The sequence below is a fragment of the Cygnus olor genome, chromosome 16 (genome assembly GCF_009769625.2).
Source record: "Cygnus olor isolate bCygOlo1 chromosome 16, bCygOlo1.pri.v2, whole genome shotgun sequence".
Taxonomy (NCBI): domain Eukaryota; kingdom Metazoa; phylum Chordata; class Aves; order Anseriformes; family Anatidae; genus Cygnus; species Cygnus olor.
In genome coordinates this window covers 16,033,306-16,050,568 of record NC_049184.1, presented here as the reverse complement: position 1 = coordinate 16,050,568, position 17,263 = coordinate 16,033,306, and the positions used below count along the sequence as shown (strand labels likewise).

The following is a 17,263-nucleotide window of genomic DNA, read 5'->3' as shown; positions in this document are numbered from 1 at the left end:
GTGCGGATGTGGCACCCACTGCAGCTGCTTGCCTGGGCGGGAGGATTGCTGGGGCACCCAGATGGCCCCAGCTTGTGGCTGCTTGGAGAGGGGCGTGCACACTCTGGCACTGATGCTGTGAAGCAGGGAGCTGTGCTGAAGCTCAGCACGGCACAGGTTGCCTCCTTCCTCTGGGAAACATGGAAACCCACAATGGGACAGGCAGGAAATGCCTTTCTCAAGAATGGTGCTTTTTATTTTATTTCATCCTTACTTGTTGCCTAACAAAAGCTGGAACCGCTCTTTTAGAAAGCATTTAGTTTCCAGTTGGCTTTTTGGCTTTGGCTGTGTATTTCCTGCGTGTAGTGTGATGTTTCTCAGCTGAGCCATTGTATTAGGTAAAACAGTGATAGACTGTCTGCATACGTGAGGCTGTTTACATGGAAGCCTTTTGTTTTTCTCTCTGCAGTGAAAGTCTGTGCTCTGATTGTGTACGTTCTAGGCTTTATCAGCACTGGGAAGACGTTGCTTGGGATTTAAGGTTCGCAGAGATATTCTTGTTTGGCTTTCACCAAATCCAGAGGCACATGTTGGACGTAGGCATTTTATAGACTCCAACAGCACAGCAAGAACTACAACCTGCTTTAACACAAAAGGGAGAGGAGGAAAAAACAAACATAACAAAAAGCTTTTCACACAGTGCTTGAAAAGCTCCCTATAAACAAAACACATGGCATAAAATGTGCTCCTTGTTGCATTCAGGGGGCGAATTGAAACAAACTGCTTGAGAAATGCATTCGCGAGAAAGATGAGCACCAAAAAAGCTGTCTCAATTAAACAGTCACTTGTAACATCCAGACCAACAGGCAGTGCCAGCAGGAAGAGAAGAAAATGGATTACAAGGTCCGCATCCCAATCAGAGCTGGGGACTGCAGTTCCAGATATGGAACAGCAGCAGGCTTTAGGAGGAATAAGCATATATCCTACTTCTGCATACCCGGAGGACCAGGGACTAATTGGTGCCACTTCCCAAGTTTCACTTCAGTGGAACAGGTGAAGATGAAACTGGATTACTAGTGGTGGAGAGGCTTGTGATGGTCAGCATAGCATTGGTTGGTAAAGATCATATTACACAAAATGATGTAAACTGAGCATAATAGTTACCTTCTCATTGGAAGTCCTGATCTCCACAGGGTTGGCTATAACCTCTTGGAAGGGGAGGTCTGTGGTCATGTAGAGTACTGTGGAGCAGATTTCCTGAAGATTTCTGAGTTGCCTATGGGGTGGCTTTGTAGGGAGCAGACTGACATCCTTGCAATCCTTGGTTCCCACATCCAACGCCAGCATAGTGCTCCAGAGTCTCCACAACACTTTGTGCAGATGGAGTTATAGACCCACCTGGACTGGCCACATCCAAAATCACAGAACATAGAAACAATCTTGGCCTTGCTTTGGTGGCAAATGCAGGCAGCACCCAGAGCTCTGTCTTCTTCCCATGGCACAGCATTGAGAAGGTGGCACCTCCCTCTAGCAGCAATGACAAAGGGATCAGATTTCCATGTTGGTTTGTGCCCTGACACAGAGTATGGGTGGTCAGTCCTCACCAGACAACTTAAAAATGATAGAAGACAACATTAGCAGCAAAACAATTAGAAGCATAAGAAGAGGTTATGAGTGACATGACACAGAGCACTCCCCTACCAGCCTCCTGCCCTCTGGCCATGCAGGAGCCTGGCTCTGGTGCCAGATGTTTTCAGGCTCAGTGATGTCTCCCATCACTAACTGGGTTTTCCTGCGTAGCCTTTTTTTCTTTTGAAGACATCTTTTTTTGTGCAGTAATGATATGAGCGTGAACAAAACAGGCATGGGATTAACCAAGAAGCAAGGAGGCATAAGGAGGTGAAGTACCATCCTGACCTCTGACAGTAGTAAAAAGCAGAACAGAAGAGGATGTAGTGGAGGTCAGGGGATGCGGTAGAACAATGGAAGCAGTTATGCAAACATCAATTATGCTATTGGAAGGATATTAGGTTTTGTCATCCCAGTTTCTGTTCCTTCCTCTAGCAGAATGTTGTACTGATTTGTACCAGTCAGAGCAGCCAGAACTCTCCTTTCCCTTCGCAGTGGGAGAATGCGGAGTGGATGAGAGGCTGCAGTACATGTCAAGACAGAGGAAGCCAGCCACACAGGTGCAGAACGTGATAGTTTGTGCATGTGCACCAATGAGATTTAGATAGTGATTTTTGAATATTTTCCCTTAACTACAAGTAAGTGCTGTCGTACTTTCTCATCCCCATCTGTCTGAAAAGGAGGGAGCTAAGGAATGCAATCTGGTGCTGTATAACAGTAGGCATTCTGTAGGCATAAAGCCATTTGTATTCTGTTTAGGTGCCTCCATCAGGTAGCGATGCTCGGCTGTGTGGATGATAGGTGCCCTTGGGAGTCAATCCACGTGTAGCTGGCTCCCTCCTGGCCAGCGTGGGAAGGCACGGGGGCTGCCAACAGCTCTGTGCAGGGCAGCTGTCCCCGCGCCCAGGGCTGGTGCTCTGGGCTGTGGGCCATGCAGGAGGTGGGCCTGCAGAGCACAGGTGGGCTGTGCGAAGCGCAGAGACTTGGGACAGCCACTGTGCAGCATGTCCGCACCATCCTGAGCGTGCTGCCAGCCGTCCTGCTCTGCTCTGCTTGTCTGGAGTGCCCTCAGCACTGTCCTGTCTGTCAGCTTTTCAGCGTGCTTTGTCTCTGCGTTTATCTTCCTTCTGTTGTTGGACATGTGACTGAAGGTTTTAATTTATTCACAGCCCTCCTTTTGGTAATTTATCCTTTGTACTCTTTGCTGTCTTGTATTATTTAATTCTGTAAAGCACTCTGGGATGCAGTCTGTATGAAAGATGCTGCACACAATAACATCATGCTGAATTGTTTGTGATTTGTAGGCCTTCTGGACTTCTAATTCTGATTGCGGTGGTGGTGGTTATTTGTGTTACGGCTGCACTCAAGGGCCTCAGTTGGATTGGGCTTCCCTTCCAGTCCCTGCCTTCAAGGAGCACACATCCTAATTGCGCTTGATTTAATGTTAGCCTGCTTTATTCTGTGCGCAATGTTTGGAAATGCAGGACATGCCACCAGGACTGGCTGTGTAGGCTCATGGTGTCACAGCTAAAGCGTGGGGTGAAGCCTAGCTGTTTGCCTTCTCACGAGCTGTGACGGAGGCAGGAACAGCGCTCCTGAGGCACAGGGAGCTGCTGTGGAGGCATGGCAAGGGGCTTCAGGGGTTTGTGCTGGAGCAGCCCCAGGGAAGGAGAATGACTGGCTTGCAGCAGGGCTCTGCTGGCTTGGAGCCCTTCAGCCTGCCCTGGTAAAACCAGGCAGCCCCAGTGAGGGCAGGCTGAGGGGCTGCGGGGGACGATGTGCTGTGCCAGTTGCAGGGGCACTGGCTGCTGCCCACGCCTCTGCTGCCGGGGTTCTTGCTCTGGTTGCAGGGGTTCCGTCTGTGCTTGGAGGGGATCTTGCCACTTGCACCTGCTGTAGCTGCTGTGCTCTTGTCTGGGTCCTGTGGAAGGGTCGGCAGGGGGCGGTGGGTGAGGAGGGCTCACTTTTGGTTGGTGTCTTTCCCGAAGCCTCTGAGTCTACAGCTCAGCAGCTTTCCAAGTCATGGCTGGAGTTACAGCCCATGATTTCTGTACTGCTCTATCCTGAACATGAGGTTCCCATCAGAGCAGGTTTTACCTCTTGTCCACAGTCTGCATTTGGTTCTACTTTTTACACCAAAAGCTACACTTTAATTTTACGGGAGCACTCTGGGCTGGCAGCCTGGCAGAGACACGGCCTTCGTGTACCCAGCTGCAGCAGAGGAACAGTGAGAGCGGTGACACAGTGCCTGCTGCATTAGACCCCATACCCCCCAAGGCTGACTATGAGGTTGGCCTTGGCACGTCCAGTTGTTCATGGTTTTCCCTCTTGCCTGGTCTCAGGTATGCTATCGACCGCAGCACAGACACAGAGAGGATCTTTGACATCGACGCCAACACAGGTGCCATTGTGACAGGAAAGGTCCTGGACCGGGAGACAGCAGGGTGGCACAACATCACTGTCCTCGCGATGGAAGCAGGTGAGATGGAGGAGCGCTGTGTGGAGCAGGCAGTCTGTGCTGGACTGCAGCGGGGGCAGAGGGAGAAATACAGGCATATTCACTGCAAAGGTGACCAAGGTGCAGCAGTTAATTAACACTGAAATTAAATAAATAAATAAATGCAGCATTACTTAGTCTGACATCTCCCTAGACAACCTAAAATACTCTTCCTGACTCAGTCATTAATAAGGGATTGTGGTCGAATAGTGTCTTTGATGAACACTAATCAAATTTGCGTTATCTATGCACCAGCTCTGGCAGTCATCGCTGTGCAGCTTGCTCCCTGCATTCACACCTGGTGAGCAGCTCAGGGGGCTCTTGGAGATCTGTGTTCATGTCACCAAATCCTCCCGGTCAGCTGCATGCTGCGGGTGGATGCCCCCTCAGCTGGAGCCCTGCAAAATGGAGACTGCCAGCACTTACTGCTGCTAGGGGCTCAAGGTGGTGGCAGGTTGTACCTGCACGACAGGTATGTGGCTCTAGATGCCTCCCGTGTCCTTCCTTCTCGGCCCCAAGTCTTGCCAGACCTGCATTTGCACCCCCACTGGGGGCTAGAAGGCTGCAAACTGGGAAGAGCCCCCAGAGCTTTCCTGAACCTGCCTCTGATGCTCCCCTCCTGCATGCTCTGCTCTGCCCAATGAGAGGTGCTTTTAGTTGGTGAAATAAATAGTGTGGTGACAGGCAGAGCGGGAGCACCCGCCTCGTGGGACAATGCAAGCGAGGTGGAGGGGGAGCGATGTGGCTCTGTGGAGGGAGCATAGGCCGGGGGATGCTGGGGAAGGGGCTGGGGGTGGCAGCAGCAGAGCTGCCCGCTGGGTTTGGTGCTGACAGGTTGCTTGAGCCCCAGCCACAGCACTGAGCCTCACCCTGTGGCCGCCTGGACAAGCGTCGTGGCAGAGGATGAGGAAGCTCTCTTGTCCTCTTCTGAAATGAGCTCCTTTCTGGCCTTCCTGTGTGACAGTCGTCTCCTTTCCCCGTGGCTGTGCTACCCCAGGGCCTGTATTTGCAGTAACTGCCAAATCTGTGCACACCCAGCTGAGAGAGCTGGGAGGGAGCAGCTTAGGGGCTGTACAGGGCTTGTTGGTTGATCTTTCCTGTATGACACTGGGGTGGCAGAGCCTGGCTTGGACGTTTCCAGCAGAAGTTCTGTTTGTCTTCTTTACTCCAGTAAAGAACAAACCTGAGTCCTGCTGCGCAAAGGAGCTTTGAAAAAACTCCTCTTGAGGAATGAAAAGAAGATAATAGCAGCAAAGGGAAGGCTTTGATTCCCTGCAGGTGCTGCACTGCGGGTAGGAAGAGGGTGAGACTGCCCTGGGTATCCTGCTGCCCTCTGTAATGTTTGCACAGTGCGAACACTGGCTCATGGGCTGCGCAGGTTCCCCCGCATGATGGTGGACATTGCCCAGGGGCCCCAGAGATTGCTCATCTTCTCTGTGTTCTTCCTTTTTCTGAGCCTTATGATGGAGATGGGCTTCAATCCCAGGCACCATGCTGGGAAGCAGGAAAGCATTGCCATGTTCTTCAGTTTTCTTCATTTCTGATGCACAAGTCACCAGGTCTGTCTGGGACCTGCTGTGCTCTGCCACCCCATGGCAGCTGATACCAGGGAGCTGCTTCGGCTGCAAAGCGCCTCCCCATTCCTGTGGATATTTGCCAAGACCTGCCTGTTGGACTCTGTGCGGGAGCTTTCCTAGGCTTCGCTTGGAGAGACCCCACGGGGTTCCTGGTTCTTTGCCCGTTTTTGAATAGGAAGATGCTATTCAGATTCAAGAAACTGCATCAGGGGCCTGAATGGGGGCCCAGAGGCTGGTTTCTGCCGGATCATTCTGGCTTCAGGAAGGCCAGCGCTGCGCTGGCAGGGATCTGCACGGACGGGGCTGGGGCACTGTCATGCCCATGCTGCCCTAGGGAAGGAGGGGCAGTGCCCTTGGCCCTACCCCCGCTGCCCCAGGCTGGGACCTCTCTGGCTCTGCTGCCCCGCACTGATGCGTTGTGCCTGCTGGCTGGGTGAGCCCCACACGCCCGGCTGTGGTGCCCTGCTGCGCACATCCTGCCTGCTGGCTGCGGGGCAGCTCCAGGGCTCTGCAGCGGAGGCTCTGCCAGCGCTGGCCAGGGAGGAGGGCTTGTGGTGCTGCCATGCAGCTCAGCATCCAGAGGAAATGTGAGGTGACAAGAATCAGAAGGAAAATATTTATACGCAGCATCTAAGATTTCAGAGCAAGTCAGTAAATGCTGCGGATACCCTCCGGCAGGAGAGCCTGTCAGGCTGCATTGCTTCAAAAGTCGGGGAGACTCTTCAGTGCTCTGACTTCTCCCATCAGCAGGCTCTGACTCATCTGTTTTAACTGCCCAGACATTCCTCCCAGTGACATTATCCTTAACGTTTTGTAATCATGAAATATTAATGACTGATATTGAATTTAGAGTACAATTTATGTCTGAATCCTCTGGCAGAAAGGGCAGTTGTAAAGGTAAGGCCTTCAAAGTGACAGGGGGGCTTGGGAGTGGGGCCGAGCAGCAGCTGTCACGCTGTGCTTGGCGTGGCACTGGACTGGCAGCGGTGGTGTGAGTGTAGGGTGGCTGGGAGCCTCCGTGCTGGCGTCGGTGTGCCTGGTGCCTTCATCTCACAGGGCTTGCAGGGCTGCCCAGTCCTGCACTCACTGAGGTGCAGGTTGTCTGCCCTTGAGTCTGCCCACAGCTGCAGGATGGTGTCAACTCCATCGGAGGCAAGTAGTAAAATATCCTTCCTTCTTCCCCAGTGAGATGCAAGCCTTGCAGAAACAATGGAGTGAGCCTCCCAGGTGTCTCACCACCCTGGCTCTGGGTCTGCTCAGAGGTGGTGGGAAGCTGTTCCCGTGCAATTCCTGTGGCATGCCATGGATCACACCTCCCTGTCCACCGGCAGCACTGTCCTGTGAACGGTCTAATGAGCTGCAGCTGATGGAGAGTGTGCCAGCTGACAGCGTATGCTCCTGCAGGCAGGCTGGCTGTTCAGCTCCATGCAAGCACTGTCCCCACACCTCTGAAAGCCTGTCCTAGGACCAGGTGCTCCAGGGACTGTGTTTAGGGGTGCATGCCCCACCTGCAGAAAACTCAAGAGACTGTATTTGCATCTGAAGAGCAGTAAGAAAAGCAGCAGAAGGCTCCTGTGTCTGTGGCTGGGCTGTGTGCTGCTGGGGAGCAGGGGAGGGCAGGGCCCCTCCCAGAACAGGCGCTCCCCAGCAGGAGCTGCCTGTGCCAGCTGCTGATGAGCGGAGTATTTGGCCTTGCAACAGTGCAGCCAGCAGGAAACATGGGAACTGCTCAGTAAATCTGGACTGGGACCAGGCCAAGCTTTTCCAGACATAAATCTTCATCTCACTCACAAGCTGTTTACCTTCCTTGGGCTAATATTAGTGATTCTCTTCCTGTTTTCCTCTTTGCTCATGTAAAATGATGAGGCCTTGACTGCTGTGTCCACTGCTGGTAATTGAGATGATAAATCTTCCTGCTGGAGACCGGCTTTAATCAGAGCATTGTGTTTGGATGCGATTTAATGACTCTCATGCTGCTGAGTCCGGGCAGGACTCAGGAGAGGTGAGAGCCATTTATATGTTACTTGGCTGATCTGCTGCTTCCCCTTTTGCTTCCCTGCAGCTTGGCGCCACATTTTCAGCTCCAGCCTCTGATGTGTCCACCCGTGTCTGACGAGCTGTACCTCTGGCGTGCCCCTGTTGTGTCTTTGCCATCGATGCTCTGCTTTTCAATCAGCAGCTGTGCTGATATCTACAAAACCACCCTGTGCCATTGTGTGGGTGCTGGAAAGCAGAGTGGCCCATCTCAGTCTGCTAATCTGCATTTTGTTCTGCCAATTTGCTGAGATAGTGAGGATTAAAATTCCACCCCTGGCTCTTATGGCTTCCCTCCTAATGTAAAAATTCTGAATTCAGTATTGTAACAATTTGGTCTTGATGCAGAAGAGGGTGGATTGTGTGCTGTGCCTAATGCCATGGCGGTGAGCTGTGTTTCCTGGGAGTGTCGCAGCCACAAGCGGCAAGACACAGTCTGCTGGGCTTTCCTCAAACTGCTTCAGGCCCCAGGAAAGCTGCAGAGCACCTTTCTGTGTGCAGTGTGGCTACACAGCTGAGTGTGCAGGTAGCAGTGCAAATGGTACAGCTGCTTCAGCAGTGCTTAGAGTTGGAGCTTCACAGCAGAGGTTTGGTTGTAAAAATGCAAAGTGCTTTAGTGTGACCTTGTGTGAAGAGGCAAGAGCTGGATCCCAGCACAGCTTAAGCAAGGCCTTCCTCCTTCCTGCTGCAGAGGGGATGTCCAAGCATCTCCACAGCCCCTTCCCATCACACTCAGCTTCAGCTGCAAAGCTTCCAGCATTTGTTAAGAGCAGTTGCCTGGAGCTGCTCAGTGTCCCTCTGTCAGCCGACTGTCCGGGAGCTTCTGCACAGGGCAAATCCTTGGTGCTTTGCATCTCAGTGTTTTTAAGCCAGAAATAGTGTGCTGTTCAGGTTACTTTCAAGGTTAATTGTATTTAAAATAATAGTTGGAGGTGTAGCTGGGGATTCATCAAGAATGTGAGTCTCAGCCTCAGCATGGCTGTGTAGCGGGAACATCTTGGTGAGACCCAACCTGGGGAGCCTGGTCATGCACAGTGCTCCCCACCGGCACCACCTCAGTGTGGACTCAGGGCCCTACATGCTGCAGCGCAGCTTGTGGCAGCAAGGAGGGCGGAGATGCTGCGGCGTAGGAGGGCTGTGGCAGACCTCTGTCCCTGGGCTCCAGCGAGTCTGCAGTACTTCAGCCCATGTTGGCAAAGGCAGCTGCCAGTCATCAACCTGGAGTTCCCATTCTGCACTGCTCTTTCCAGCATCTCCCCCTTGTTCTGTGTGTTTTCCATGTCTCTTTCCTCAGTCTTTTCAGATTAATAGTATTCCAACTCCTGGAGGAAATGCAGAAAAACGGCATGTTTAATTTTAATTTAGGAAACCGTTTAGGTAGCAGCCTAGTTTCCTCGCTGCTGTCAATCAGGTTTTCTCAAGGCTGACATCAATTAGTTTAAAAATATTGAATGTAATTTTGCCTGACACAACATATTGCAGCCACTGCAAAATATAATTTATTTTAGAAGAAGAAATAATTAAACTAATTTGCATGTCAGTCAGCTGAGCTGGAATACCAAGGAGAGACGCTGCAATGGAAAATGACTTTTTTCCTCCCCAGTCACACTCAGCCTGGCACAGCCAGCTGCTGCTTCCCAAAGCCCTTCGACAGCCCTGGTCCATGCCAGCGGCAGCGGCTGCCCCATCAGCTGCTCTGCCTGGCAGTGGTAAATGCGAACACGTGGAGGGGTGGGAGCGTTTCTGCGCATGCTGGATGCTTCACAGGGAGGAAGCACGTGTCAGAGCTTTTGGACTTGCAGATGTGACGTTTGCGGTACTGCTGGGTGCACTGTGCTTTTCATCACAGATGTACGTTCTTAGTCACACTTCCGACCATTGTAAATTCAGTTTATGCTTCACAAGTTACAGAAAACAGATTTCATAGATGTTTTGGAGGTATTTTTATCCACTGTATCTAAATATTTTTTGTACATTCAGGTGCTGACTCAAACTTACATTCAGGTACTGACTCAAAGGAAGAAGGACGTTTATAAAGAAAGCAGCTGAGGAGCTTTCACACAGATCATGATGCAAGTGAAATAAAAAGGAGCGGACATATCGCAGGAAGGATTGGCAATGATGCCGTGGTCATGCTTCTAAACTCAATGTTCTTGGAGATGTCAAATTTTAATGCTGTCACACAGCCAGGACTAAGTGTGAGCCTCGGGCTTCAACAATGGTGGAAGGGGCTGCAAGAGACCTTTTTTACGACGGGGCATGTTCAGAAGGGACGACTGCTTTGGGCTGCGCTCAGGGAGCGGGCTGAGCTTTGTCTCTGTCAGGGGGCTGGCCCTGGTCCAGCACCCACTGTGAAGCGCTGCCTGCTGCTGTGCGGGGCTGGGCAGAAGAGGGCAGATTTAGGGCTCTGTCTGATTCTCAGAACAGCCTTGCACTGATTGCATCCCTCTTGGTGAGGCTGAAACAGCATCTGGAAGGGGAGCTGCTGTGCTCAGGCTCATCCCTGTGTCTCAGTGACCACCCAGGACCTGGCCCCACATGCCCTGTGCCAAAGGGGCTCAGGGGCATTCAGTGGCCCTAGGATCAGTTCCTGCACAGGGGGTGCCACAGTTGGGAAGTGGAAGGGGGGCCTCAGGCTGCCTCCTGCTGCCATCTTCCTCCTTTCTCTTTCTGCCTCCTTTCCTCTTTTTCTTGGCAGTGCCAGGTTGCTTCAGCACCAAGGGGCAAGGAAGGTTTTCCATCTTCCAGTAGGGTGAGCAAGCCATGGAGGGGGTGATAAGATGTTGTCACCCTGCATCTTGCAGGAATTGAACCCTTTTTCCTCCTGCTCCTCTCCAGTCCCAGTGGGCACCAGGTGCTGCCCTCCATTGCCCCCAGACTCTCCACTCCCTTCCTACCCTGCTGCCTCCCGTTGCCTTTCTTCCTGAAAGCAATTGCAGTTTATTTCACTGCACCAACACACTTTTTAAAATAACACATCGTTCCAGGCTTTTAGTCACGACTTCTGCCTCCCTCCCCCGAAGCAACCATCTAATCACCACAGCAGCTGGTCTGGGTGAGAGGGAGTGATAACACGAGAACAGGGTGAAGGCAGCTCTGGGAGGGGGAACACGTTCCTGGCTAATTATGGAGCAGCACTAGATCTCCTCTCCCCTAGGTCCTCCCCCACCTAATACACTGGGGACAGCATTAATTTTGTAGACAAACAGCAGAGCTCCTGTCCGAGTGGGGAGAGAGGCATTGGGTCTGTCGGAGTTACCACCTCTGGGGAAAACGAAGGAAATGGAGGGATTTTTCATTTCTGGAAACACATGAGGATCTCCAGAAAATATTAGGCCCTCCAGAGTGATTTGCGGTGTTACAGAGAGGGCTCAGCACACCTCTGGGGCACAAACCGCGGGGCGGAGCGGCACTGCAGCAAGAGGAGCTGTGAGCGCAGCTCCCTGCCCTGCATGCCTCAGAGCAGCAGCATCAACAGGACTGGCCCCTGCCCCGGGGGCTTGCTCTGGGCTGCTCAGCTTCTCCATGGGCAGAAGGGGCTAACAGTGGTTTTATGGGAGTCCTGGACACGAAGCCCAGCAACTAGGCTTATTGACTGGGAAATGCAGGTGGTGAGGTTGAGCAATGCTCTACAGGATCAGTCACTAAACCCTCTGTGCTGGCAGCAGCTGCAGAGGCCACCGCGGCCTCCGGACAGGCAAAACCCACAGAGGGCCTGCTCACTGCTATCAGCAGATAGCACTTCCCTCTGAAGCTTTGCTTCTCTTTTGTTTCAGATAATCATTCACAGGTGTCAAGGGCCTCTCTGCGCATCCGCATCCTGGATGTGAATGACAACCCACCTGAACTCGCCACCCCCTATGAAGCTGCTGTGTGTGAGGACGCCAAGCCAGGCCAGGTATCGGGCACCCCCCAGGTCTCCTTCAGCGCCCACAGTGGTCCCATGGCACCAGCAGTGCTCTGGACCAGCGCCAGCCTGCCCAGCTTTCACCTCTGCCAGAACATCTCCCTGTGCTGCTGCTGCCATGCTGGGAACTGCTTTGCTGGTGTCCTGTCACTAAGCTGGCCCGCAGGGGCAGAGGCTTGTCCCTGGCTGCGGCAGGAGCCGATGATGCTCCGCTGGTTTGGACCCTGTGAGCCAGGCCCCAGGGAGGGGCTGCAGCGGTGGTTCCAATTCTCATCTCTGCTCTCTCCCCACAGCTGATCCAGACTATTAGTGTCGTGGACCGCGATGAGCCTCAGGGCGGCCATCATTTCTACTTCACGCTGCCACCTGAAGCCACCAACAACCACCACTTTTCTCTGCTGGATATTAAGGGTAAGTGCCTGCTGGGCTGGCTGTGCGGAGGGGACGGGGCTGTGCGGTACAGTGGCTTGCAGCCCTGTGCCTTCGCCTGTCCAGGGGTCACCGTCTGGCTGTGCTGATGGAGCTCAGGAGCCTTCGTGCACCCTCGCGGCTCCTTGCCCACCTGTAGCTGTGGGACTGGCCAGCTGACTATTTGGATTTCCTCAAGAAGGTTCCACCAGCTTTCTCCTCTGCTGCAGGCAGCTCCGCTGCTCCTAGCACACTGTCTGGGGAGCCTTCAATATTTTCAGGGCTCTCGGTCCCTTCCTTGATGTGCAATCTCTAACTTGCCCGCAGGCAAGGAGATGATGTGGATTTACAGGTGAACACACTCTGTTTTGAGCACTGTGATTTATCCTTCTCCTATGCATGGCCCTGAGCATGGGTTGTCACTGGGCTGCTGTGCAGGCAGGCAGCCCCGTGCCCCCGGACGGGAGCAGCCCATGGGTCCTGGAGGCAGCGGGGCTGAGCAGTAGCTGGCCCTTGGCTGTTGTGGACTAGCTGAGATATAACCAGCGGAGCCGGATTCCCGTTAGGTGGCCTGGGGGTGAAACTGCACCAGATTTCCCAAGGCTCGCCCTGCCCCTTGGGCCCGTCTGAGAGCCCTGGGTGCACCGGGGCTCTGTGAACTTCTGGGCTGAGCTGGCTCCCCAGTACGTCTCCCCAGCCTGCGGCTGTAACCGACGGGCTGCTTTGAGGGGCTGGTTGGCTGGGCCCTGGCTATTTGTACAGCTTTGAGGGCCACGAGGTCAGGCTGTGTTTGTATGATGGCTGTCCAGAAAAGTAGTTATCAGGCTGCTTCCTATTTTTAACTGGTGTCTGATGAATCGAGGTGCTGATTGCAGTGGTAAGAGCAGCAGAGAACATTGCAGTTATTAGAATTTTCTTTAGCCAGATGTGCATGTATTTGTCAAAGGGGCCAGCCCAGATGGAAGCCAGCGGACTACATTACAGTCCATTGAAATGCTTTCTCCTTGTTCAGTATTGATCAGCATTGTTAGGGTAGTTCAAACTGAACTTGCAGCAAAAAAAATTCAAATGTAATTGTAGAAGTACTGACATGCTTTGTGTCCTAAAAAGGGCAGCTGTCCCTGATCCAAGCCCCCCTGATCCACCCCGCACTCACGGGGCAGCTGTTCACAAGACCATTGTTTCTTATCATGTACGCAAGCTTTAATCCTCTGCAAGATTTTGCCCCCACACCCAGCGATTAACTTCTTTTGCTGTCTCTGAAGGACCTCAGGAAAACATGTGAGAGCACTCTCAGTTACACCCTGGTGCCCCTCCCTGCCCACACCCTGCCAAAAGCTGGGGCCGCGGTGCCTCAGAGCCGGTGCCTCAGAGCAGGCTCTCCGCTGCAGCTGGGCAGGGACCTGCAGCGACTGCTGCTCCTGCCCGGGACAGGGGCCTGGCCGAGGGGCTGGAGGCCGCTCAGAAGTGCTGGGGTTGCCCCTGCTCCTGCAGGAGGGGCTCATTGGGAGGGGGCAGGATGCAGGCTCTCACTTGCTGTCTCCTCCAGAGCTGCTGCTCTCTTCAGTAGGATGAGGCACGCTCATCACACAGGGTAATCCTCTGTGCTAAATGATCCCACAAACCTTGCATGTGGTGCAACACTGCATAAAATGAGTAAAAGCTGGCATCACCTCCTGCCTTCTGCTCTTGGTAAAACAAATGCTGTTGCTGTGGGGTTGTTCCCAGGGTGTTTGGAGACCCTCCCAATTGCCAAGCAATGCTCTCTTCCACAACGAGAGGCGGCGGCTGCCTGTGCAGATGGAGACGCTCCTCACTTCAGCTGTGTGCTTGCTTTAGTGTCATCTCCCTTCCTTTAATTTCTCCCTGCCTCAACTTTTCCAGTCTATTGAGTGTCCTGACTGTGCTCACCTTTGCCCCTTGCCCTCTCTGATTCCCTTGCTGCATCCTCCTTTGTTCCCCCCCGCCCCCCTCCCTTGCCTCCCTCTCGCCTCCCTCTCGTGCATTCACCCCTCTTCCACTCATCTCTCCTCCTCCATGTAAATATCAGTGGTGACAAACTGCTACCACCAGCCCATCTGTTTCTTTGTACAAATTTGTAGCCAGTTTTGAAACGTGATTTATAAATATTGCTTTTGCAGCCAAGGAGTGACACTGATGGATGTCAGCACAGATGGATTCACTGAGCTCTTGCTTAAATCCTTCCACTCTTTTTTGCTTTGCACCTACTTCCCTCAGCTTCTGCAAGGCAGCAGAAAGCCATCTCAGGAGGGTAACTTGTCCTCAGGGACCAGCATCCTCTCGGGACCGCTCTCGTTACAGTCCATCAGGCAGGGCATGAGCCCAGGCAGAGGCGCCCTCCTGCTCCAGGCAGCGCGCTGGCCCACAGCGTGGAGGGGCTCCCTCCGGAGGGCTGCGGTGCTGCTGGCTGTGCTCCCAGCTCAGGCAGGCACCTTGCTAACAACCCTCACAGGAGACTGGGAAAGCAGGAGTGAGATGGTGGATGGTGAGCGGCCCTATTGTGCGTGTGGGGCCAGGGCAGGAGAGGACACTGTTCGTTGTCCAGGCTCTCCTGGGGCTCCTTGTGGGCAGTGCAGATGAAGCCTATGAGGACTTCAGGGAAAGCCTGAGGTGATGGGGCAGCCTGTCTAGCTGATGAAAAGCTCGTAGAGCACCTGCTAGCAAATAGGTGTATGGCAGCGGTCGCAGAGCATGTCTGCTGCAGTCTGATGCTGCCACAGTTCAGCCACGATACTGCTGCTGACCTGACCCATGCTGGGTCTGGCCCCACTGTGGCCGAAGCTGCCCAGAGTGGGGCTGGCCCTTCAAAAGTGCCTGCAGTTAACACCTGCAGCCCTGCTCATCAGCTCCCAGCAGCATGCAGAGCCGCCTTGGCTGCCAGGAGCTGCCTTGGCACCAGGTCAGAGATAGAGGAGCAAAAGGTCACCCTGCAGGATGCTTTGCATTAGCTGAATTATAGCTGAAGCAGTTTGTAGGAGTCAGGCTTTTAGAAACAGTGCTATTTCCTACTGGCATTTTTCTTGGTCTGTCCGAGGGAGTGTTCAAGCACTTGCTAATTCATCAGACATGAAATAAAAAGTCATTTGTGATAACAGTGGACCCAATCCAGAAGGAAGATGCCCAGCTAATGAAGCGCCCAAAGGAGAAGATAGCACTGGAAAAGCTGACCTCACCCACGGCCAACTGGTGCCTTTCCAAAGGCATTCACCATCCTGTGACTCCTAACTTGCCTTTTGCTGGGTCTTTCTGGCCTGAGAAAATTGATTAGAGAAGGATCAAAGGCGATTAAAGCCTGAAATCATGTTCTCCAAGAAATGCTAATTGTGTTGGAAGGGATGGTAGAAAGCATCTAAGCCCAACAACCTGGAAGGGGTGGTAGATAATATGGAGCGCCACATGGAGCTACTGACTCCAGAGCTCAAGGGCTAGGCAAACAAATGTCTGAACTCTCTGCAGGTCTCATTAAGAGCATGTAATGGGTGATAGAAGATCTGAAAAGTGTTTCAGTCTCAAACAAAATGTTAGGATTTGAGGATTGCCTCAGGATAGACAAAGCCTCCTCCAACCCTGCAGGGATGCTGCTCCCAGCACGAGTAGCACAGATGCTGATCTGATGCAGGGTAAAAAAGGGCACCAAATCTGTCGGGGCTGAGCCAAAGGCAAGTGAGCAGCAGTGGTGCCAAGGCCTGGCACCCAAAGAACTTGGGAGAAAAAACACGCAAAAGGGGAAAAACAGATTCTTCTCATAGCAGCTGCAACTGCCCAGGGCTGAAGGAAGGAGATCTTTGAGGAGACCTTCAGGTCAGCAGCGTGGCTGCAGGTGGGGCAGTAGCCATCTGCACTCAGAGCTGGCGGGTGCTGGGGCTATGGAGCAGAGGCAGAGAAGGGGAAGGTGGATGCTCAGTGGGGCCTGGACATGGGAGAGGGCAGAGGTGTCGGAATCCAGGCTGGAGGTAGCTTGCTGTCTTCTGCTGTCTTGGTGCTGATCGAGGCTGAGTTACGAGAAGTATTTATGAGCTCTCTTTCTGAAGCTGCCAAGAGCCTCTTTGGAGAGGGAGTCTGAGAGAATTGTTTTATTATTCCTAGCGATGTTATGTATCCAACGGAGTATATTGTATTCCTAAACTTTGCTCTCTCAGTGGTATTGATTGATCCCTGCACACTCGACTCCCATTGGTTTCTGCCTTTAGTGGATTGCTCCTCAAGCAGGTAGAGGTGCTGCTGCACGAGGTGGTGTGATGTGGTACAGGATAAAACCACTGTGTGTTCATGGAGAGGGTGGCACGGGAAATCTGCCAAGGAATATAAGGTGTCAGCTGGTGTAGCACGATGGCGAGGATAGCAACTGGTTTGGCTTGGGGCCTCAGAGCAAACCTAGCACAGCCTTTGGAGCGGTGTGACCATGGCACAAAGTACAACCTCACTGGATCAGGCAGCAGAACTCGGGTGTGGAGGAGGTCCAAACTCACTTGTGCAGGAAAGTTGTGAATTGACATCTGCTGAAATTTCAGTACCACCTTATGGGAAGTACTGCTCCCCAACCTCATGACCCCAGAATTGGATTTAGCAGAAAGCTGCTACGTAGGAAGAGATAAGAGAGGCTGCAGGGCCAGGGCCTGTCTGGCTTCACTCTGCAACCACTCAGGCTGTGCTGGTGCAAACAAAAGGATGCCAAGACACAGGTCCTGGCAGCAACTGTCTCGGGTCAGCTGCGTGTGAAGACACAGCAGTACCAAGAGAAAACACATTGGTACATAAGAGGTTGCTTAGGATATGTTTTCCAGGGTATGTTTTTCCCCGATCTAGGCAAAATTTACCTCACTTCTATAGTCAAATAGTCTGCATCGCAGGGCAGCAGCGCTGCCTTTCTGGAGCGTCTTGTTCTTCAGTCTGTGGCTGGAAGGGGAATGCAAGAAGCTCGTAAGTAACGGGTGCAAACTCCCAACAGGGACAGCAGGTCCCAGGGCACCAGGGAGAGAGGGGCACAGTGGGTTGGCAGCAGCCAGGAAGGAGGCTAGAGTTGGCTCTGAGCCCAGGGGCCACTGCTGGGGCCTGAGGTGGCGGTCTGGCTGTCCAGCCTTGGTAAGCTCTGCCTTTGGTGTGAATGTGAAATTTCTTCCTCCTGTAGCATGTGCTCATGTCACCCTGTTTGAGAGAGAAAATGTAGTTTTATGATGACTGAGATAGTTATGCGCTTGTGATTTTTGTCTC

General features: G+C 52.9%; 1 protein-coding gene across 1 annotated transcript in view; it reads left to right on the top strand.

Annotated features, from left to right (window-relative positions):
* CDH22 (cadherin 22) overlaps positions 1-17,263 on the top strand; it is a 71,376-nt gene that overhangs the window by 48,100 nt on the left and 6,013 nt on the right. The window contains 3 exon segments of the mRNA XM_040575646.1: positions 3,951-4,087; positions 11,493-11,614; positions 11,917-12,034. Of these exon segments, the coding sequence (XP_040431580.1) occupies positions 3,951-4,087; positions 11,493-11,614; positions 11,917-12,034 (377 nt within the window).